The following is a 23,957-nucleotide window of genomic DNA, read 5'->3' as shown; positions in this document are numbered from 1 at the left end:
AGTAAATTGGACCAAACTCGCAACAAAATGAAAACTTTAGACCATTGGTGCTAGTCCAAAATTTTTTGGACGAAAGTGACAATTTTCAGCAAACCACATGGACCATTTGTGCAGTTTTGTCTAATTGAAATGATTAATGTTAGAATAATCATTACTATTTCTTCAAATTCATAATCAAGTTCCTTACGTTTTTATGACCGGAAAAGTCGGCTAACTACTTATTTAAAAGCAAAACTGTATACTTTTTCAAAATTTCACACATACAACGTACTTTTAGTTGTTTATTTTGAAACAAAAAATCTAATTTATTTCTAAACTACTATTAATTGTCTTAGTTGAGACTTAAACCTCGATGTTAAAATAAATGATAATACTTGATATCATTAGGGTAGAAACCTTATTAAACTCTTATTTAATAAAGAGAGGAAGTTTTATATCATGAAGCAATTTGATTGTGACTGCAAAGAATAAAGAGGAAGAACATTGGTGTACAAGATTCAAAGTCCATTTTAAACCGGAATCACTTGGAAAGTAAGTAAGTAATTTCAATATTAGACACATTTAGTTTTTTCAAACTCTCTTAACTAAAGGCTTTAAATAGTTTCATCACATGTTACAGTGTACAAGGCCGGTCCTGAAAAATGAAATATTCTTAAAGGCTCAGGACGAACAAAAAACAAAAGGCCCTTATCTTTATTATAAATTTGTATTTTTAAATAAAAATATATAATGAAAAAAATTGGACCCTGTGTAGCTATCCACTTTGCCCTCCCTCTAAGCCCCCATGCTGGTGTACATGATATAATAATCAATCATGTAAAGGGATTAAAAATATTAAGAATACAGAAGGCTGCCCATGGTTTGCTGGATAGTTTGGACAATTTTTTTTTTGTTTTTTAGGATTATTTTGTTTGGTTAGTACGATGAGGGTATTCCCCTATTTTATATTAACAAATAAAAACACGATAGACTTGTCCCACCTTGTTTAGTATTCACGGGGGACAAAATATTGCAAATTATATCTTATTAACATTGTTCTGCCGTCTAAATGTCCCTAAAACAATTATAGGCTTAGGAAACCAAAAGTATTACAATCCATCATTACTAAATGAACTTCCATGTCGAAAGAGAATGCAATGGAGTTCCTTTCCACCCAATAATTAAACACTTTCCATTATTCTCAAGCATGCAAGAATTTGCACATGAAAACCGTTGCAACACAAGTTGTGCTTGATAAAGACACGAATCACTTAACTCAATCTCCACCATCCCAAACCTTGCAAAAAACGACTTCCATGTATCCATCTTCACACTCCTACTCATCCGCTCGTCCCCCTCGGACGCCACTATGTTTTGTATCCCATCAGCAAAATGAACACCTTCCATCACGGATCTATGAACATTATCTCCACTCATACATGCATCCAAACAATCAAAATAAGCACCATAGAAGAATAACGTCTCCGTAAACCGCTTCACAAAAGAAGTTGAAGTATGGTTGGCTTCAACCTCAGCTATAACAACAATCGAGGGGTTGATCGTTTTGATAGCTCTCATCATATTTTCCAACCTTTGGGGCTTCAAAATCATTGTTCTTAGAATCATATGACAATAGACTGCGATTACTTCCCCATCCTGGACCTCAAACTGCTTTTCTTCCACCTCGGTGATGTCCGATAGCACTAACATTTTAAATGAGAAGGGCAAACTCAAAGTTGTTGCAAAACTCTCCAATCTTTTTCCGGTTTCCCCGACTTCTTGGACATCTGAGGTTGTTGCAAATGCGGTAAGTTTCAAAAGCTCAATTTGTGAACTTTGGTTTGCCAATGCTTGCATCATAGCTGTCCATTGTACACCGCTCCTAATGTGGATGTCGATCAAATGCACTTGCTTTGATGTCCCAACTTGATCGATGATTGTTTGTATGCCAGTGAAATGCAACACTTGATTGAACGGAAGGGCTTGATAAACGGCCAAGAATGTCATATTTGTTCCCAATGCCATATGATTTTCATTCTTTAGACACTACATGTAATAAGTTTGATATCAAAAGTTAAAATCTTCAGTACTTTATTTTTCCAAACACGTGAGACAGATGATGAAGTACTAGCGATAGATGTCACAAAAAGTTTGTCTCACAAGAGACCGAATGTTTTAAAATGATGAATTAAAACTGGTAAAAGAAAGTACATTCGAGTTATATTTGTTGTTATAAAGTAAAATAAGTAACATTGAGATAATCAAATAAAAACCGAATCAAAAAAATTCATAAACTCGTCCATAATTAGATGTTTACATTATTCTTAGGGCAAGTAATAAAAAAATCATTGTAGTTTGGTCAATTTCGGTTTAAGCACGCCATTTGATTTTATTCTAAAAACCACTCGTATTTGTCAATTTAGCGGGTAACCATGAAAATATCACATTTTTTCGCGATTAAAGCAGCTAACTTTAACACATTTTTCTTATTTGACCGTTATGCGGTGTTTTTGTTTTGTTAGAAAAAATTGTTTAATTTAGAAAAAGTTGTTAAAAAAAGTATTTTGTTGGATTTTTTATTTATTTATTTTATTTTTTGCATTTTTCTAACAAGTAAAAATTATATGTATGCCAAATCATATAAAACTTCATATCTTTTGTCTTAATTTTTAGAAAATTGTCCAAAAGCCTAAAAAATCTTCGAAACTAGGGTAAGTAAGAACTGTTCGTTTTTTTGGTGAAACCAAACTAATTAAAATAGAATTGTTATTTTTTTTTTAAATTTGACATTTGTAATTTTGTATGAATAGTAGTATGATTCACCTGTTTTTCTAGTTTCGTAGCAACCGGTATATCAATTTCTTTTCCAATTCTTTTCTGCAATGCTTCGCATAAATAGAACACCAGCCGTTCAACCGGAGAGCCGCTGTCGCACGCCACCCAACCACACCGTGCTATGAATTTGCTGGCAACATCAAACTGTTTCCGGCTAACATTCTCGGCGGCAGTCAAAAGCTGGAAAACAAGCTCCACCTCTCTGGTCTCGTCTATCGATAAGCTCGTGAACGCCGACGACCCGTACGGATGAGTGAAGATGGTGTACCCATTGACCTGTTGAGCTGAAAACTTTATAAACTTCTCCGCTGCCAGTTCGATGATTTCCACCGTCGACAGTTTCCCGGCACAATCCGGTACAATTTCGTCTGGTAAACGCTTAAATTTGCTCCGGGAAAAACTCAGAAGCTCTAGGGACGCCGGAGAATTCAGATCGCGGTTCGCTGATTTTGACTTTAACTTTGAATTTGCAATCCCCTTCGTTAATTGGTCGAATTCCGGTATCAAGAACGGTGTCTGATCATGGTTATCGAGATCTGGAACCTGGACTGACAATCGCTGCGCATCAAACTGATTGATGGTGTTGTTTACGTCTTCTAACGGAGGGAGTTCTTCGTCGACTGCCTGGTTCTCTATTTCCGGCGCCGGAAACTGATTGTCCACCTGTTCATAATCATACCTTTCCAAGGGATTATAATCTAGGAATTGGGTTTCGTTGAGGATGGAGTTTGGGTACATTTTGAATGAGAGAATCTGTAGAAAAGTCGATGAATTTTTTTTAGTTGTGTGATTATTGGAGGAATCAAGAAACAGTGGAAAGTGATAGTGACGAGGTGTGGTGGGATCGGAGATTAATGGCGATGTGAAGCACGAACAATTAACACAAAGCAAATGAGACTTTCATTCCTAAGAAATTCGGCCGGCATAATTTGTTTGTATACAACAAAACAAAATGAATTGGTAGAGAATTGGTCTAAAAGTTTCTATTCATTAGCAATGCTGACACATTTTTATACGTCTTTCAAGAATATAATCGATAAAATGTTATATGACTGAAGCCGTTTATCATATCATATGGACATCCTTAAATCGATGAATGAATATCCATGGTTTTAGTGATAATTTTCTGGTTAGGTATACTACACTCCCTGAGTCCCTGGAAAAAGAAAAAGGCGTTGTATTTGACTCCTGCTAGATGTTAATCATGTTATCCATATTGGTTTAGGTGTGAAATGATAAAACAATAAAATCTGGACATTTTTTTGGAACTAAATAGCTAGTTGTTAGATGAAAATTAAACGATAGTTGAAAAATTAATTATTGATTAATAAGATAACTATGTGAAAAATTAATATGATAACTATCCTAAGAAAAATTAGCTCAACTTAACGATCATGCAAAGATTCTTGTTAGATAATATGAATGTGTAATACAAGAGGACATAGCAACCTTTATATAGAAGTGAGTGAACCAAAGATTATACATAATTGCTACTTATGAATTACATAAATATGAGCAATCACTACCAACATAAATGAGTTACAACACTACCCCTTGGTTGCTTAGATTTACGTTGAATGCCTAGATTTGGGGCATGGAGAAGAGCCAATGCTTGATAAAGCTGACAACTTTAAGCCTCATAAGCTCATGAGTGCCTAGATCTGAAGTCACAACTTCATGATATACTCAAATCCCGAAAATGACTTCAATATGGCCCAAAAGTGACAACATACTTCCCTAAATGAAAATCTAAGTAATAGAAAGCCAATGTATCAAATTTATACCTCAAATGAGTCAGAAATGCAGCTCAAACTTTGGATCTACAAGCTTCCTCTTGAATCCCCGAGCTTCTCCTTCTCTCACAAGCTTCAAAATCACAAAAAATGCACAAAAATGGCTCAAAACTCTCCAAAAGTGGATTAGGGTTTCTTGGCTAGGGTTTGGGACGATGGAGGCTGTAAATGAGGCCAACCTTTGGAGGTTAAGGTGTTTAAATAGGGTGCAAAACCCTTAAAATTAGTGTTTCATTCAGCCAGGCCTACTCATCGAGTTGAGGCTCTCAATTCGTCGAGTAGACTTCATAACCCGTGTCCAAAATCCATTCCTACTCGACGAGTTTGGGGCCTCCAACTCTTCGAGTTCGTGAACAAAAATGAATAAATCTTATTTAAAATACATACCAGGAACCGGGTGTTACAAATCTCCCCCATTTATTTTAGACTTCGTCCTCGAAGTTTGCTGCACCCAGAAATAGTTCGAGGTAGTCCCCCCTCATCTCATCCTCCAGCTCCCAAACCAACTCCAAGCCCTTGCGGTGCTGCCACTGCACCTTCACCAACTCCACCCTCTTGTTCCTCAAATCCTTTGTCGTCCTGTCAAGGATGGCTATTGGTCGCTCGATGTAGTTCAAACTGTCATCCACCTAAATATCCTCTAAGGGTACCACTACAGAGTCATCTACCAAGCACTTCCGCAGCTAGGAGACATGAAAGGTGCTTTGGATCTGACTGAGCTCAGCTAGTAGGTCCAGCCCATACGCAACCTTGCCTACCTAGGCTATAACCCTGAACAGTCCGATGTATCTGGGGCCCACCTTGCCCCGCTTCCTGAACCAGATGTCCCCTTTCCAAGGTGACACCTTCAGGAGGACCATATCATCGTCGGTCGGCGTAACTCTTCTACCGACTCTTGGTCGTCTGGATTCTACTTTGGACCTGCTAGATCCTCTAGGTTGTCTTGAGTACCACTTCGGTACTCCCTGTGACTTTCTGTCCAACCTCACCCCAACATATCAGGGTTGCGCACTTCCTCCCATATAACATCTCGAATGGAGGACGGTCGATGCTGGCATGGTAGCTATTATTATAAGAAAATTATGCCAAGGGAAGGTAGGTATCCCAGCTACCACCAAAGTCTAAGCACATGCCCGCAGCATATCCTCCAAGGTCTGGAAGGTCCGCTCACTCTGACCATCCGTCTTTAGATGAAAAGTCAAGCTAAAGTGCAGACGAGTACCCAACTCGTCATTAAATTTCTTCCAGAATCTGGAAGTAAATTGTACATCTCGGTCAGAAATCACGAAAACTGGCACTCCATGTCGAGCTACTACCTCTCTGATGTAGATGTCGGCCAGCTTTTCGGCTGAAATGCTCTCCTAAATCGGTATGAAATGGGAACTATTGGTCGACCGATCCACGATGACCCAAATTGAATCCACTCCCTGTGTGGTCCTACGAAGCTTTGTGATGAAATCCATAGTAATATCCTCCCATTTCCACACAGGTATATCCAACGGTCGCGTCTTTCCGTGAGGCCTCTGGTGCTCGACCTTGACCTTCCTGCAGGTCAAGAACCTCTCAATGTACCTGGCTACATCCCGCTTCATGCAGGGCCACCAGTAATCAGGACGAAGATCTATATACATCTTCGTTGCCTCGGGATGGATGAAAAATTTGGACTTATGTGCCTCCTCCATCAGGATCTGGCACACACTGCCTGCATACGGAACCCACACTCTATGGTGAAGTGTCAACAGCCCGTGGCTATCATAGTCGAAGGAGGAAATCGGGTCCACTATATGCTCACTCTTCCGATGTTCCTTCTTCATAGCCTCCTACTAGGCCTCCCCGATCATCTCCAGAAGCGGAGTCACTATTGTCATCCTCAGACAAATGTCTCTGATCGAGGCTGCGAATGCCTTGAGGATAAGTGCATCAGCCATAACATTGGCCTTCTCTAGGTGGTACAAGATCTCCCAACCGTAATCCTTCACCACATCCAACCACCGTCGCTGCCTCATGTTCAGATTCGGCTGATCCATGAGGTACCTCAAGCTCTTGTGGTCCGTGTAAATGGTACAACAGACCCCATAGAGGTAGTGTCGCCAAATCTTGAGGGCGAAAACAACCGCCCCTAACTCCACGTCATACGTTGGGTAGTTCGCATCGTGAGGCTTCAGCTGCCTCGAGGCGTAGGCGATGACGTACCCTCACTGCATCAACACTGCACCCATACATGAGATGGACGCATCGCAATATACTACAAAATCCTCCACGCCCTCTGGCAGGGCTAAGATCGGCGCCTTACACACTTTTGCCTCAACGTCTCGAACGATGTCTGGTGCTCAGGCCCCCAGCGAAATACAACGGCTTTCTTTGTCAGTCAGGTCAAGGGTACTGCTATCTTGGAGAAGTCCTGTATGAATTTTCGGTAATAGCCTGCTAACCCGAGGAAACTCCAAATCTCAGATGGAGACGTCAGAACCTCCCATCTCATCACGGCCTCTACTTTGGCCGGGTCAACCAAAATATCATTCTAGTTGACAAGGTGCCCCAAAAACTACACCTACAGCAACCAAAACCCGCACTTGGAGATCTTGGCATACAAGCTCTCCCTCCTCAGGGTATCTAACACCTCCCGCAAGTGTTCCTCCTGTTGCTCCTACGTCTTGGAGTAAACCAAGATGTCATCAATAAAGAGTATCAAAGACCGATCTAGCATCGGTCTGCATACGCGATTCATGAGGTCCATGAACACAATAAAGGCATTGGTGAGCCCAAAGGGCATCACCACGAACTCGTAGTGGCCATAGTGAGTCCGACAAGCAGTCTTATGTACATCCTCATCTCTGACTCTCTTTCGATGATAGCCTGAACGCAAATCAATCTTGGAAAACCAAGATGCCCCCTAAAGCTGATCGAAGAGATCATCAATCTTCGGGAGTGGGTAACGGTTCTTCACCGTTACCTTGTTCCCGGTAGTCTATACATATCCGATGTGACCCATCCTTCTTCTTCACAAACAGGATCGGGGCTCCCCAAGGCGAACTGTTCGGCCTGATGAATCCATTTTCTAATAGCTTCTGCAGCTGTGTAGACAACTCACGCATCTCGAGAGGAGCCAACCGGTATGGTGCCTTGGCTATCGGGGCCACACCAGGGACTAGGTCGATCCGGAACTCCATTTGTCTCTCTGGAGGTATCCCAGACAACTCCTCTGGGAATACATCCAGGTACTCTCGTACAAGTGACACAACGCTCATGGTCACCTTACCCACCTCTCGGGTATCCATGACGTAGACGACATAACGTGCACAACCCTACTGAAGGTAGCGCCAAGTGCTTGCTATTGAACATAAAGTTGGTCCATGTTGCGGTCTCTCGCCGTAAATCACCAGCTCTCCCCCACTTGGGGTCCTGACACTAACCAACTGTTGCTCATAGTCGATTACCGCTCATTTGGGCTCAGCCAATCCATGCCTATGTGAGTGTTGTTCGTTTATTATTTTTTAAAATTTTCTTGTAAATTTCACATTTGAATCTTAAAAGATACAATCACATGTGAATCTTACATGATATAATCACAAGCGAATCTTACATGATATATACATGGTGCATTTTTTTTAATGTTCTTGCATTAATCAATTTTTTTTTTTAATTTTCGTTTAGATTTTTAAAATTTTGTGGAAAATATTGAAGAAGTCAAAAGTGATAAATTGAAGAAAATATGAAAATCTTGATATGAAAAAATGATAACATTGTGAATCTTTGTAGTATTTTTTTATTATTTTTTATTTAATTTTGTATCGAATAAAATACTTGTACTATTATGTTTATAGATTGATTAATAAAAATGATATTTTTTTATGATTTACTTACGAATATTATAATATAAGAAATACGCATATATCCATCTGAAAAAATATGCATATATACACCTAAAACATTGATTTTTTTGTTAAAAAATTAAGATTTTTCTTATAAATATTCTAGTTTTTTTTAATTTACTGATTTTTAAAATTTTATTTTTTTAAAAAATTGCATTTTTTTTTAAATTGCAGTTTTTTTGAAAAATAATGCAATTTTTTTAAAAAAAAAAATTACAGTTTTTTTGAAAAATTGCAGTTTTTTTTAAAAAAATTAATTATTTCCAATTTTTTTAAAAATTAATGTTTTTTTTTAAAAAATTAAAAAAACTCCATTTAAAAAAATCAAAAATTATTAAAAAAAAACTGAAATTTGATTTATTATGTTAATTTTTAGAACTTTTTATTAATATTTTCAATAACAAAAAAACTAAACATTAAATGAGATCGGAAAAATGACGATCATGCCCTTAATGAGTTAATTTTGATCTAACGCTTCACCTTTAGTTATCAGGCTCTTGGGAAACTATAAGTTTTCAACGGATCTCACCTCTCTCTCTCTCTCTCTCTCTCTCTCTCTCTCTCTATATATATATATATATATATATATATATATATATATATATATATATATATATATATATATAGAGAGAGAGAGAGAGAGAGAGATTTATTTTTAAATTAAAATGGTACTAAAATAAAAAAAATACAAAAGAAAAAAAATAAAACAGTCTCTTCAACTTTTTCATCGATCAAAACCGAAAAAAAAAATCTCATTTTAGACTAATGGTGCAAGTTGAAAAGATTATATATATATATATATATATATATATATATATATATATATATATATATATATATATATATATATATATATATATAAAGAGAGATTTATTTTTAAATTAAAATGGTACTAAAATAAAAAAAAATACAAAAAAAAAAGATAAAACAGTCTTTTCAACTTTTTCATCGATCAAAACCAAAAAAAACAAAAAAATTTCATTTTAGACTAATGGTGCAAGTTGAAAAGATTTTACATTATATCCATAATTGTTTGTGAATCCTGGGGATCAAATTTACAACTTACTCTTAAAAAATTGTCCTAATAATGAGTATTTTTAAAATAATTAAAAAATCAAATTAGTAATTTTTAAAAATAATAAATAAAAAAATAAAAGAAAAAAAAATAATTTAACCAAATTCTCTGATTGTTTTAAAGAAAACTAGAAAAGAGCCCCGGCGTAGTGGGGGGTTAGATTTGGATTAAACCATCGTCAACAGGAGCTAACGATACATGGTTCATTCATTTGTTAATCGGAAGGTAAAGTTCATCTAGTATGTGCATGTTTCTTTCATAAGACATTTGTAAGTTGCGATTCTCCTATGGATTGATCCGCTCATGAATGTCAGGTTGTCTCCCATGGATTGGTCATCTGATTTTGCCTCTTCAAGTTTTGTACTTTTGTTCGCCTACTGCTGTAAAATGACTAAAACCTAAAACATAAAAGTTCAAAAAGTATTCATGCTTTCATAGAAAAAAAATAAAAGTTCAATTGATTGTTATCCATGCTTTTGGTACTTCCTATTTTCCTGTAATTTTTTAATTTTATCAAACTCATTTACTTTCCCTACATTAAATTATGACATAGAAAGAAATATGTTTGTCTAATTTTATCAATCTCATTTACTTTCCTTACATTAAATTATGATATAGAAAGAAATATGTTTGTCTATATTTTGAAGGAAATGGAAAAAAAGGCAAAAAAAACCCCATATACACAGAAAAAGAGCAAAGTTCAAAAAGTTCAATTGATAGCAATAATAATCACCATTTTGCCTTTCTTTTTGTACTGAAACCGTAAAAATGGCAAAAGGATTTATGTTTGTACTGCACGAAGGAAAAATCACATACCGCAAAAACAAAAAAAGGGCAAAATGGTCATCTGTACAAATTTAACAAAAGGATTTTGAAAGTTAATGAGTAAAAGACCAAACTCAATATAAAACCTTCTATAAGAACCAAAATTGCAAGATGGGGGTAATTCTTTGTGTCAATTATAAGTAATGACACACCCCATTTCCGTCTGAATATTTTTATCCGTTGTGTTTTCCTATAAGGTAATTCTTATTACTTGATTCATTTTAAGTATTTCAAAACAAAATTAGCATTTTCTACCGTTGACTATAAACAAATTTGGTAACCTGAGTCAGAAGTCGCTCAATTCTTCACCATATTCTTGTGCTACTTGTGCCCAAAACAGAAGTGTAGTTGCATCTAAGAGTGGTGGATACCCAATCTGAAATACCAAGAAAACTCTGCAAAAGTTTAAAAAGAATGAGGTTATTAGTTATTACAATATATTCATGAACAACATTAACCAATTAAAAAATTTAGACTCAAATTTAAAGATTCAGAATTAGGAGGGTTTAATTCTTTCGTTCTGATAAAAGTATAAACCATAATGCCAATACAAAAACCTCCACAAAGCTTCCACATTTTCAAATTGAAGTTCAAATTCAAATGAAAATCATACCCATATTTCCATTTATATGCAGTGGGAGGGTCCTATCTTTATAGTCATTTATTTCATGCGATTTATACATTAAAAGTTTAGAAAATTGAGCCTCCAATTAGGATTATTTCAAGAATCCATTGAAGATAAGTACAATTATAATGTGCAATTTATACTCACCTTTATTCCATAAATGTGAACTGTATTGAACCAAGTATTATCATTATCAATAATTACATCAAATACATTCTTGGAAGCTTTCATCTTCCTATCTGTCATGTCATTATCCAGAACAAAACGTAAGTCCCATTTCAACATTTAGTAACAAACCAATAAATCATAGAGCATATAAGATTTTAAAAGTTCAATAAGGACTTTTAACAAACATCTGGTAGGCAAACATTTCAACATTTAACAAACTTAGCATCCTATTCCAAACTATATTTTCTATTCCATGTGAGTTTCTTGGATATTTTAAAATTAAAAAAAAAAATAAGCATGTTTGACATTGGATCTTGTACCTGTGCCATTTGTCAATTGAATCCAACAGCCATTACATTCTTCTGTCAGTTCATTGTACTGGAAAATCATGAAGTGTTAGAAAAAATCAATGAAAACAATCAATCACGAGGTTTAAAAGCCCTAAAGTTAAGCTATCAAAAGAAGAAACATATCGGTAAGAAAAAAAACAGATGTACCTGGACATCACCCTACAGAGTTCCGTTCAATATCCTTTTAACCGCCTCCATTGATCGCTACAGCAATCACCACCACCACCCTCGATTCTGATAACGGAAACCCATGTTTACTATGATGGCTTTCCTTTCCGACGTCGTCACAGGGAGGGAGGTGCATAGTGGTCTTTGTGGTCCAGCTGAAACAAAGTGTGGAATTTAAGGAAAATAGAAATAGCAGTGACAACAGAAGAAGCCGATGACCTTTAAAACTTTAAGCAGAAGTGTATTCAGAGAAAGAATCGGGGTGTGGCTTGTGGGTTCGATTTACCTGCTTGAAGAATACAGAAAAATCAAAATTGATAGCTTCAAGTGCAGAATTTTAACTCAGCACTTGCAGACGTGTGGAGATGATGAGTGACAGTCGTCATCGTGTTGCCGACTTCACGACCGGAGAATACGAAGAGCGGTTTTGATGTTGAAAGAATTGGAAGTCGCGCGATGATATACATCGGTGAAGAATGAAGCGGTGGAAAGGCAGAAATCTGATTGGAAGAATAAGGCGGTGCCTTAACCTTGGATTATCAGAACATACGGTGGGGGAAGGTGGACAGTGATGAGATTGCCGGAAAACTTACGGTTCTTAGAAACGTATTAGGGGATTAGGATGCTTCCGATAGGAGAATAAATTGATGGTGGCGGTGAGATGCATCATAGAAAGATTCGGTGGAACGCATATTGAAGCAATAGCAGTGGTGGTAAACTGAAGAAAGGTAGAAGAAGGTTCGAGGAGGCCAGCGGTGGATTGGTTTGAGCGGTGAATGAGACGTGTAAGGATAAGGAGCAGAGTATGTGGAAAACACAGGACACGTAGCCAACATCCATCAGTATCACTTAAGATACTTAAAGCAGAATAAGAAAATCATCACTTAAAGCAAAATTAGAAAAAAAAAAAACAACCAATAGGATTCAAGAACTGTTCAATTGGAACCCTCCTGTAATATAATTATATAATAGCTGGAAATTTATGCCCATTGTTTGGAAAAAAAAAAAAAATTAATCATGAAAATGTCACGGACGACCATATGCATTGTGATTTCGTCTAGCTATAAGTAACCATATTCAAAATTTTGGTTTTATATTCTTTCATGAAGTTATAGCACTTCTTGAAATCATTAGGTTGATCATTTCTTAACTTTTAAACTATATGTTAGAAAATAATTAATAAATTTGAATAGAATTGCCTTTTTTCATACGATTACTTAAAAATTACATTTACCTGTAATTAAAATAAAGAAAAAACATCATAAAGATCTAAAGTTTAGTCTTCATGGTTTAAAAATATCAATAATGGTCTCTGTTCTTTCAAAACTTTTGACGATTGGTCCTTATTGTTAACTCCGTTAAGTTTTGTCCGTTAACTGAAGTGCATTTTCGTCATTTCATTACCACAATGACCATTTATGATATTTTTTTAAATGAAAAATATATAAAGGGTCTCTCTCTCATTCTCTCTCTCTCTCATACGTCTTCTTCCTAAAAAGAACATACCCTTTTAAATAATACAAGGGTCAAATGAACAAATTCATCTTCTCATTCAACATCATCCATCTTCAACCTTCAACAACCCCATCACCAAAATCACCTCTAATCTCATTCCACCTCACAATGACTTCAACGCCTCCACCAGAAATTTCCAATTGCCAAGAGTCGCTTTGATTTCACACCCACCTATCAACGTCGATTACCTCAAACGGAATTCAGCAACCATGGAACTTCTTTCACAAGCCTCTGAAAAGTTGTGTTGTCAGGATGGGATTGGACAATGGTAGTGTAGCCACTCTCATGCTTCCAAGTGGACTCATTACATCCTACAAGTCGCGTATGTGGCATGGAGGATTACAGGAGTTGTTGCACACATCAATGTCCGAGGGGGACGACATCGTGGTGTGGTGATCTGTGGCGGCGTTTCGTTAGTTTTCAGATGTGAATGAGGTGGTGATGATGAGGAAAATGAAGGGATTTCATTGTCTCTGACTATCTGGAATCTTCGAAATGTTGGAGGAAGTCCAGATAATTCAGGTAAATACTCAATTCACGATATCTATTTTCCGTTCCTCTGTATGAATGAATTGAAATTGCCCTGAAGTTCTTATGTAGAACTGATTAGTAGCAATATATAAGACAAAATTGAAATACAAAATCAAACAAAAATCAAAAAATTCAAAAAAATCAAACAAAAATCAGAAAATTAAAAAAAAATCCAAAAATAGTGTTGTTTCTGTTTTAATGTTCAGAAAAATCAAAAAAAATTGTGTGCTAATTTTTCTTTTACTTTTGTTTTGTCTTGAAAAAGTGAATTCAGATGTATATGAGACTCGTGGAGACTATATGTAACAGCCTGGATTCTCAGGTATTATTTATTCTTATAATTTTGGTGATTTGTGAGGAGACTCGGCGAGTTGGAGCTCAAACTCGCCGAGTATGATCGCGGCTTGGGCACGGGTTCGCGTCCGGACTCGGCGAGTCCACGCTGTATAATGAAACCCTAATTTCCAGGGTATGAGACCTATTTAAAAGGGCTTATGGCCGTCATTTGCGGCCACCAACCCCAGAGAGAACCATAAGGAGTCTTTGAGCGTTTTTTGAGAGAGAAGAGGAAGATCCTTGACTATTTGTGGGTGTTTTTGCATATAGAAGAGGATCAAGGCAAGAGGAGACCAAAGAGGGTGCTAATCCAGTGATTCATGAGCTCAGAGACTTCATTTGAGGTAACTATTCGTTCCTTTCTCAGTCCTTGGTGTAAATCTTAGAGTTAGAGTTTCTTTGTGGAATGATCCATGGAGTAATTGGCCTCTTCTCGTGTTGGTGCTTTAGATCTGGACCCAAAGAGGTCCAGAGACTCTTTTCCCTCAAGATTTATGGGTGTTAATGGAGGCCATGAGCTTAGAATAGCATTCTAGAGACCATATCATCAAATAAGGCCTTTGGACCTTTGCATGAGCACCAAGATTGTAACTTTACGTGATGTATGTGCTTGGAAGGACTGGATCTATGAGTTATTGGAACGGATCTGACCTCAGGAGTGAGTTTGAGTTTATGCATGGCATAGACTCGCCGAGTCTGAAGAACAGACTCGGCGAGTAGCATGAAGATTGTCCATAACCACTCAGCGAGTGGTCTTGCCGAGTTAAGGGGTTGACTCAGTGAGTCAGGGAAAGTCAAAGAGGGTTGACAGGTGGACTGAGTCAAGCTGGAACTCGTCGAGTTGTTCTTGAGACTCGGCGAGTTGAGTCGTGGTGGCCCCGCGATTCATGCCAGGTGGAACTCATCGAGTTAGGGAAGTACTCGACGTGTCAAGAGAGGATCCTAGGGAGTCAGTGAACACGTATAGACTCGCCGAGTCGCTCTAGTGCACTCGCCGAGTCCGGTCAAGTTAACCGTTGACCGTTGACCAGAGTTGACCTGTGTTGACTTGATAGGGGTAGTCAACCTTAGTTGTGAAAGTGTTAATTAGAGATATATTGTGTTATAGGAGGATTATAGCTTGGGGGATCGATCGCGAGTGATTTCCGGGATTTGCGAGATATCGAGATACGCGAGGTAGTCTTCTCACTATACTTTACCTAGTGTGGTAACAGAGTTAAGAGACAGAGTATTATAGAGTTATATGCCAGTGTGATTGCATGTTATTATGTGTTGTGATTTATTATGATATGTGATATGCATGATTCAGAGTTACAGAGTTGGGACTTTCGGGTCCCTAGAGTTAGGGCCAAAGGGCCCACAGAGAGTTGGGGCTTGAGGGCCCCACTGAGACACATTGACTAGAGGGTCAACAGATTTACAGCCTCGAGTGGCTATTATGTGATTATTGTGGTATTTTGGGGAAACTCACTAAGCTTATTTTTACAGTGTTCAGTGTTATGTGTTTCAGGTACCAGTGATGACCGCGGGAAGGCGTCGGCTTGATTCGTACACACATATGGGAATTGGATGTATTTTGATATTGGGAGACATTGTGATTTGAAAACTTGATGTTATGACGTTTTGTGAACGAATTGTTTAATTAAAAATGTGTTTTTCAAAAATGAAAAATTGTTTTAATTTTTACGGTGTTACAAGTTGGTATCAGAGCCTAGGTTTGAGGGATTCGGGTGCACCTTCGGGCGTATCTGAACTCAAACCGAGGATTTGAGAAAAATTTTGATAATAAAACAAGTTTTCAAAAGAAGAACTTGCGAGATAAACAGAGCAGAGTCGTGTGTACGAACAGCCAGCGCCTAAACGATGATTTCCCAAAATACCATCATTATAAGTGTTATAATATATGATATAATATGTTATTTGATGAGCTATGATATGCATGCTAGAGTAGACTAGGTATTCTTATTAGGACTAGAATGGCCTGATATGTGATGCCTGAGTCTAGGAGTCTTACTGCTACCAATATTTCAAAGTGGTTAGGTAGCAGCGAGGAGATTTTGAGAGATCTGTTGCGAGTATCATATGATTAGAGAGAGTAGAGTGCTTGGGACTTGGGACTCTGGGAGGAGGACTTGGGTTGGATGTTGATGCGGTGTGGACGGTAGTATTGGGCCCGTACTACTGAAGACACCGGGTCAGTGCACAGTCCAAGTAAGAATCTTTGGAGTACCAGGGAACAAGTAGGATGGAATACTCGAGTGTGAGCATACTCGAGCGAGTCCCTGATATTATTCTTATGTTGTATTTCAGAGAGAGAGATCATGGTTGGGACTCGCCAGACATCAGGGACCAGTGACACGAGGGATGAGGAGATCCGTAGGATCATCCAGGAGGAGGTGGTTGCGGCCATCAGGGCAGAGATACCAGAGATGTTCAGGTCTATCAAGACCACGTTGATAGAGACATTTGATGAGAAGTACGCTGCTCTTTCTGAGGCTGCTGTTGCTGCAGCCACTGCAGCCATAGCTGCGACGAGGCCGCAGGGTGGTGATGCGTTGTTGTTCCGAGAGTTCAGCAACACGAAACCATCGGAGTTTGATGGGAGCCAGGACCCGATTGCGGCGATGAGATGGATTTCAGACATAGAGGGGTGTTTCTTCACTTGCTCATCTCCTGAGCATTGGAGAGTCCGGTTCGCGCTGAACCAGCTTCGCTTGGGGGCGAAGGACTGGTAGAAATTTGTGACGGCACACTATACGCCTGCTGAGCTTGCAGCAGTGACCTGGGAGAGGTTCACTGCTATGTTCCGAGATGAGTACGTTCCCCAGGTGGAGAGGGAGCGTTTGGCCCAGGAGTTTCTGACCCTCAAGCAGGGTACTGAGTCTGTTACTGTGATCACGAGGATGTTTCATGAGCGGGCGATGTTCTGCCCAGAGCACGTGTCCTCTGAGTAGGCACGTATGAGTCGATATTTGAGCATTCTGAGGAGGGACATACGGGAGTTCGTGGCGAACTCGACGTACCGGACATTTGCCGAGCTTCAGGCAAATGCCCGGAAGAGGGAGATAGAGCTGGAGACTCAGGCTAGGGAGGAGGCTGAGTCTCAGGGGAGGGATCGGCGACCGGTGCAGTCCCAGCCGGTAGCCAAGCGGGCCAAGCCCGCCGATTCGAAATCAGGGAACCAGAGGGGCCGCACTTGTGGAAAGTGCGGCAAGAGCCACGACGGAGTGTGCAGAGCAGGGTCTTGCTACAAATGTGGCAAGAAGGGGCATATGGCCAAGGACTGCCCTAAGGGGTTTGCAATATGTTTTCACTGTAACTAGACCGGACACCGGAAGGCAGAGTGTCCGCAGTTGCGGGGATCAGCACAGGGAGCACCTCAGGGATCTGCCCCTGCCGCCATCAGAGCTACCGAGAGTCGGCCAGTGAAGGCCGAAGCGCCGAGGGCACGAGGAAGAGCCTTTCAGTTGACCACAGAGGAGGTCCGCACAACGCCTGATGTCGTGGCTGGTATGTATTCTTTTGTGTATTTATTTTGATGTCGAGATATTATGCTTATATTATGTTATGCGTAGGTACTTTTCTTGTGAATTTTGTACCTGCCTTGGTGTTATTTGGCTCAGGTGCGAGTCGGTCTTTTGTATCTTTGGCTTTTAGTCAGCATATCAGTGTTAGTCGTGAGGCATTGAGTCGGCCTCTGAGATTTTCCATAGCTGACGAGAGGGTGATATATGCCACGGAGATTCTACGGGGGTGCGTGTTCGAGATTTTCGGTGTTGAGTTCCCGATTGATTTGGTTCCTATTGCGATGGGTGATGTCTGTGTCATTGTGGGCATGGACTGGTTGAGCAGATTCGGTGCGGTTATCGACTGTGAGTGACAGTTGGTGACCATACGAGACCCTAGTGGGGGAGTTCTTATGGTGTACGGCGAGGGTACACGTTCTGGATCAGCGTTTTGTTCGGCCGCTAGGGTGAGGCAGTGTCTACAACAGGGTTGTAAGGGTTTTGTGGCGTATGTGATGGATACGCGGGTGGATTCCGAGAGACCGAGGTCAGTTGAGGAGGTTCCGATAGTGCGTGAGTTTCCGGATGTATTTCCAGAGGAGTTGCCGGGTGTGCCTCCTGTGAGGCAAGTGGAGTTCAGTATCGATTTGGTTCTGGTGGCCGCGCCTATCTCTAAGGTTCCTTATCGCCTTGCACCTCCAAAGATGCAAGAGTTATCCTCGCAGCTTCAGGAGCTGCTGGGGAAGGGGTTTATTCGGCCGAGCAGCTTGTCGTGGGGAGCGCCTATCCTTTTTGTCAAGAAGAAGGATGGTTCACACCGGATGTGCATTGATTACCGGGAGTTGAACAAGCTGACGGTCAAGAACCGTTACCCGTTGCCGAGGATCGATGATTTGTTCGATTAGTTGCAGGAAGCATCTTGGTTCTCCAAGATCGATTTGAGGTCTGGGTATCATCAGGTAAGGGTGCGAGATGAGGACATCCAAAAGACAACGTTTAGTACTCGTTATGGGCATTATGAGTTTGTGGTGATGCCTTTCGGACTCACCAATGCCCCGGCAGTGTTCATGGATCTCATGAACAGAGTGTGCAGGCCGATGTTGGATCGGTCGGTGATCGTGTTCATCGACGATATTTTGGTGTATTCGAGATCTAGAGAGCAGCATGAGGAGCATTTGAGGGAGATCCTCGGAGTTCTGAGATCGGAGAGGCTTTATGCCAAATTCTCCAAGTGTGATTTCTAGTTGCGAGAGGTCCAGTTCCTGGGTCATCTCGTTAACCAAAAAGGGATATTGGTCGACCCGGCCAAAGTGGAGGTAGTGATGAGTTGGGAGGTGCCGAGGTCACCGTCCGAGATCAGGAGTTTCTTGGGGTTGGCAGGCTATTATCGGATATTTATCAGGAATTTCTCCAAGATCGCCGTGCCACTCACCAGGTTGACCCGGAAGGGTGTGGCTTTTTCATGGGGCCCCGAGCAGCAGGCCTCCTTTGAGACGCTTCGCCAAAGGCTATGTGAAGCCCCAGTGTTAGCCCTCCCGGAGGGGATGGAGGACTTTGTGGTGTACTGTGATGCATCAATTTTGGGGTTGGGGGCGATGCTGATGCAGAGAGGGCATGTGATAGCATATGCATCGAGGCAGCTGAAGCCTCATGAGACGAGATATCCCTCCCATGATCTAGAGTTGGGGGCAGTGGTGTTCGCCCTCAAGATTTGGCGTCACTACCTGTATGGGTTTCGGTGTACGATATACACGGACCATAAGAGTTTGAAGTATTTGATGGATTAGCCCAACCTAAATATGCGACAGAGAAGGTGGTTGGATGTGGTCAAGGATTATGATTGTGAGATCCTGTACCACCCAGGCAAGGCTAATGTTGTATCTGATGCACTGAGATGCAGGGCGGAGAGCACCCCCTTGCGGGATGTATGTTTGAGATTGACCGTGATAGCTCCAGTGTTGGACGCCATTCGTGGGGCATAGGCCGAGGCTGTGCAACCTGAGATGCAGAAGAAAGAGCGAGTTGTTGGATTGATTTTAGAGTTCGTTACCGATGGTCGGGGGCTTATGACATTCCAGGGGCGTATCTGGGTGTCGTTTGTGGGAGGAACGCGTACCATTTTGATGGAAGAGGCTCATCGGTTGAAATTTTCGATCCATCCTGGGGCCACTAAGATGTATTTGGACCTGAGGAAGGAGTATTGGTGGCCCTGTATGAAGAGGGATGTTGCGTGGTTTGTTGAGAGGTGCTTGACCTGCCGTAGGGTTAAGGCCGAGAACTAGAGACCGCATGGTAAGTTGCAGCCGTTGGAGGTTCCCGAATGGAAGTGGGAACAGATCACCATGGAGTTTATCACCAAATTGCCAAGGACTACCAGGGGATTTGATGCAATTTGGGTGATTGTGGACAGGTTGACGAAGAACGCTCACTTTCTTGCCATCAGCGAGAGTTCTTCCGCAGAGAAGTTAGCATAGATGTACGTGAGGGAAGTGGTATCTCGGCATGGGGTGCCGATATCGATTGTCTCAGACCGGGATGTACGTTTCACTTCCAGATTCTGGAAGAAGTTTCATGAGGAGTTGGGTACTAGGCTGCATTTTAGTACCGCATATCACCCCCAGACGGACGGGCAGAGTGAGCGGACAATTCAGACGCTCGAGGACATGCTCCGGGCATGTGTGTTGGATTTCGGGGGAAGTTGGGATACGTACTTACCCTTCGCAGAGTTTTCCTACAACAACAGCCATCATTCGAGCATTGGTATGCCGCCCTTTGAGCTGTTGTATGGGAGGAGGTATCGGACCCCCATTTGTTGGGGAGAGGTTGGACAGCGTGTGATGGGCAGTACAGAGATTGTGCTTCAAACGACAGAGCAGATCCAGCAGGTCAGACAAAGGTTGTTGACCGCTCAGAGTCGTCAGAAGAGTTATGCAGACAGACGCCGGTCCGAGCTTGAGTTTCAGGTCGGCGACCTTGTACTCCTGAAGGTCTCTCCTTGGAAAGGAGTGATTCGATTCAGGAAGAGGGGCAAGTTAGGGCCCCGATATATTGTTCCATTCTGAGTGATCGCGAGGGTAGGCAGGGTAGCCTATCGTTTGGATTTGCCAGCAGAGTTGGGGCAGATTCACGACACTTTCCATGTGTCGCAACTGCGGAAGTGTATAGCCGATGAGTCAGCAGTGGTTCCATTATAGGATATTCAGGTGGATACGAGCCTGAATTATGCTGAGAGACCAGTGGCAAACAGAGATCGCAAAATCAAGGTTCTGAGAAACAAGGAGGTACCCTTGGTTTTGGTTCAGTGGCAGCATCGGAAGGGGTCCAAGATGACTTGGGAGCCGGAGCGTGAGATACGTGAGCAGCATCCGGAGTTATTTGCAGAGCGAGACTTTGAGGGCGAAGTCTAGTTGTAGTGGGGGAGAATTGTAACAGCCCGGATTCCCAAGTATTATTTATTCTTATAATTTTGGTGATTTGTGAGGAGACTCGGCGAGTTGGAGCTCAAACTCGCCGAGTATGATCGCGGCTTGGGCATGGGTTCGCGTCCGGACTCGGCGAGTCCAAAAGGTGGACTCGGCGAGTCCATGCTGTTTAATGAAATCCTAATTTCCAGGATATGAGACCTATTTACAGGGGATTATGGTCGTCATTTGCGGCCACCAACCCCAGAGAGAACCCTAAGGAGTCTTTGAGCGTTTTGTGAGAGAGAAAAGGAAGATCCTTGACTATTTGTGGGTGTTTTTTCATATAGAAGAGGATCAAGGAAAGAGGAGACCAAAGAGGGTGCTAATCCAGTGATTCCTGAGCTCAGAGACTTCATTTGAGGTAACCATTCGTTCCTTTCTCAGTCCTTGGTGTAAATCTTAGAGTTAGAGTTTCTTTGTGGAATGATCCATGGAGTAATTGGCATCTTCTCGTGTTGGTGCTTTAGATCTGGACCCAAAGAGGTCCAGAGACTCTTTTCCCTCAAGCTTTATGGGTGTTAATGGAGGCCATGAGCTTAGAATAGCATTCTAGAGACCATATCATCAAATAAGGCCTTTGGACCTTTGCATGAGCACCAAGATTGTAACTTTACGTGATGTATGTGCTTGGAAGGACTGGATCTATGAGTTATTGGAACAGATCTGACCTCAGGAGTGAGTTTGAGTTTATGCATGGCATAGACTCGCCGAGTCTGAAGAACAGACTCGGCGAGTAGCATGAAGATTGTCCATAACCACTCAGCGAGTGGTCTTGCCGAGTTAAGGGGTTGACTCAGTGAGTCAGGGAAAGTCAAAGAGGGTTGACAGGTGGACTGAGTCAAGCTGGAACTCGCCGAGTTGTTCTTGAGACTCGGCGAGTTGAGTCGTGGTGGCCCCGCGATTCATGCCAGGTGGAACTCGTCGAGTTAGGGAAGTACTCGACGTGTCAAGAGAGGATCCTAGGGAGTCAGTGAACACGTATAGACTCGCCGAGTCGCTCTAGTGCACTCGCCGAGTCCGGTCAAGTTGACCGTTGACCGTTGACCGTTGACCAGAGTTGACCTGTGTTGACTTGATAGGGGTAGTCAACCTTAGTTGTGAAAGTGTTAATTAGAGATATATTGTGTTATAGGAGGATTATAGCTTGGGGGATCGATCGCGAGTGATTTCCGGGATTTACGAGATATCGAGATACGCGAGGTGAGTCTTCTCACTATACTTTACCTAGTGTGGTAACAGAGTTAAGAGACAGAGTATTATAGAGTTATATGCCAGTGTGATTGCATGTTATTATGTGTTGTGATTTATTGTGATATGTGATATGCATGATTCAGAGTTACAGAGTTGGGACTTTCGGGTCCCTAGAGTTAGGGCCAGAGGGCCCACAGAGAGTTGGGGCTGGAGGGACCCACTGAGACACATTGACTAGAGGGTCAACAGATTTACAGCCTCGAGTGGCTATTATGTGATTATTGTGGTATTTTGGGGAAACTCACTAAGCTTATGCTTACAGTGTTCAGTGTTATGTGTTTCAGGTACCAGTGATGACCGCGGGAAGGCGTCGGCTTGATTCGTACACACATATGGGAATTGGATGTATTTTGATCTTGGGAGACATTGTGATTTGAAAACTTGATGTTATGACGTTTTGTGAACGAATTGTTTAATTAAAAATGTGTTTTTCAAAAGTGAAAAATTGTTTTAATTTTTACGGTGTTACACTGTATCAAATAATTTCTGAGTCATGGCTTCATTTGTGATCATCGAAGAATATTTATTCGAAGGAACAAGAAACAAAGACTATTCTTTCAACATTCAATCTTTCAACCCCATAAGCAAGGTGAAGGTGACATGAAGATTATGTGAAATATTGCATTGAAGCCTTCTCAATCAATTTGCTGCTATCTTGTACCTCCTGAAGTGATCCAGAAGATTAGATCTCTCTGATTTTCTCCCTGAAGATTCTTAAGCTGAAAGCGCTATCTTTCAAGAATCAGTACATCAAGCCTCATCACCCAATGTGCGTTCAGAGTCAAATTTTGAAGAAAAGCTCAACTGCTCAAGATGAAGTCATTTATTGAAGATTCATCAAGTTAATCTTGAATCTGTGAAGAAATCGAAGATGAACACTCAAGCCAAGCTCCGAATGAAGATTGACAAGAAAAGTTAGATACATTTTTAGGGGGAGTTTGTTTAGTCAGTTAGAAAAGAAAGCTATAAACCAAGGGGGATATTGTTGGGTCAAAAATATGGTTTATACTTTGCTTTTCTAGGCAATTGGCTTTTCGGCCCATGTGGTTGGAAGTGTCACGGCCGTAAACTGGTTCACGTAAATAAATGTAATGGTGAGGAGTGCATGTGTGAGTCTGTACGGCCAAGAGAGAGAGGAGCTTAAGTGTGTGTAATTCAAGGTGTGATAGAGAGAGAAATTAGAGAGAAAAAGAGAGTGTGTGTGAATCTTGAAAGGAACTTTATTCTAATCATCAAATCATTCAAGATTCATCTTATTTTTCTTCTCCTTCTTCTCTATTTTGATCTTGCATCATCCAATTGATTGAGATTCTGCACCATCAATTGGATCTGATTAATACTTCACGCAAATTTGGGACTTACAGATCGTGATCACTAATTTGAGATCTTCATCACTCCAACTAACGGGATCGATCATCGGTGACTTAGCTGTGAGCACACCAGAAGCATCATTTTTTTAAAAATAAGTGAAAATATCATAAATGGTCCCTATGGTAGTGAAATGACGAAAATGTCATTCAGTTAACACACAAAACTTAACAGAGTTAGCAATAAGGACCAATCGTCAAAAGTTTTGAAAGCATGGGGACCATCTATGATGTTTTTAAACCATAGAGACTAAACTACATATCTGAGAAAATCACAGGGACATTTATGATGTTTTT

General features: G+C 40.8%; 1 protein-coding gene, 1 long non-coding RNA gene and 1 pseudogene across 2 annotated transcripts; 1 reads left to right on the top strand and 2 right to left on the bottom strand.

The window, feature by feature from the left end:
- Window positions 1-1,007: 1,007 nt before the first annotated feature.
- On the bottom strand, window positions 1,008-8,251 carry LOC111878163 (DELLA protein RGL1). Its single transcript, XM_023874675.3, has 3 exons — window positions 4,995-8,251; window positions 2,803-4,680; window positions 1,008-2,025 (listed from the first exon to the last, which is right to left on the bottom strand). The coding sequence occupies exons 2-3, from the start codon at window positions 3,550-3,552 to the stop codon at window positions 1,105-1,107; spliced, it is 1,671 nt and encodes a 556-aa protein (XP_023730443.1). The 5' UTR covers window positions 3,553-4,680; window positions 4,995-8,251; the 3' UTR covers window positions 1,008-1,104.
- A 1,135-nt stretch (window positions 8,252-9,386) lies between these two features.
- Window positions 9,387-12,769, bottom strand: LOC111878158 (uncharacterized). Its single transcript, XR_002845633.3, has 6 exons — window positions 11,977-12,769; window positions 11,670-11,845; window positions 11,493-11,550; window positions 11,152-11,243; window positions 10,661-10,774; window positions 9,387-9,952 (listed from the first exon to the last, which is right to left on the bottom strand). It is a non-coding gene; the product is annotated as an uncharacterized LOC111878158 (long non-coding RNA).
- A 392-nt stretch (window positions 12,770-13,161) lies between these two features.
- LOC111878358 (protein NDH-DEPENDENT CYCLIC ELECTRON FLOW 5-like) lies at window positions 13,162-23,753 on the top strand (annotated as a pseudogene).
- Window positions 23,754-23,957: the final 204 nt, after the last annotated feature.

Source organism: Lactuca sativa, chromosome 5 (assembly GCF_002870075.4).
Source record: "Lactuca sativa cultivar Salinas chromosome 5, Lsat_Salinas_v11, whole genome shotgun sequence".
Classification (NCBI taxonomy): domain Eukaryota; kingdom Viridiplantae; phylum Streptophyta; class Magnoliopsida; order Asterales; family Asteraceae; genus Lactuca; species Lactuca sativa.
This window is presented reverse-complemented; position numbering and strand designations above follow the sequence as displayed.

Excerpts from the sequence above, each read along its gene's own strand:
- LOC111878163 (XM_023874675.3), bottom strand. The coding sequence starts at position 3,552 with ATGTACCCAAACTCCATCCTCAACGAAACCCAATTCCTAGATTATAAT. Across the intron at positions 2,026-2,802 it reads CTACGAAACTAGAAAAACAG|TGTCTAAAGAATGAAAATCA; the intron begins GTGAATCATACT and ends TATTACATGTAG.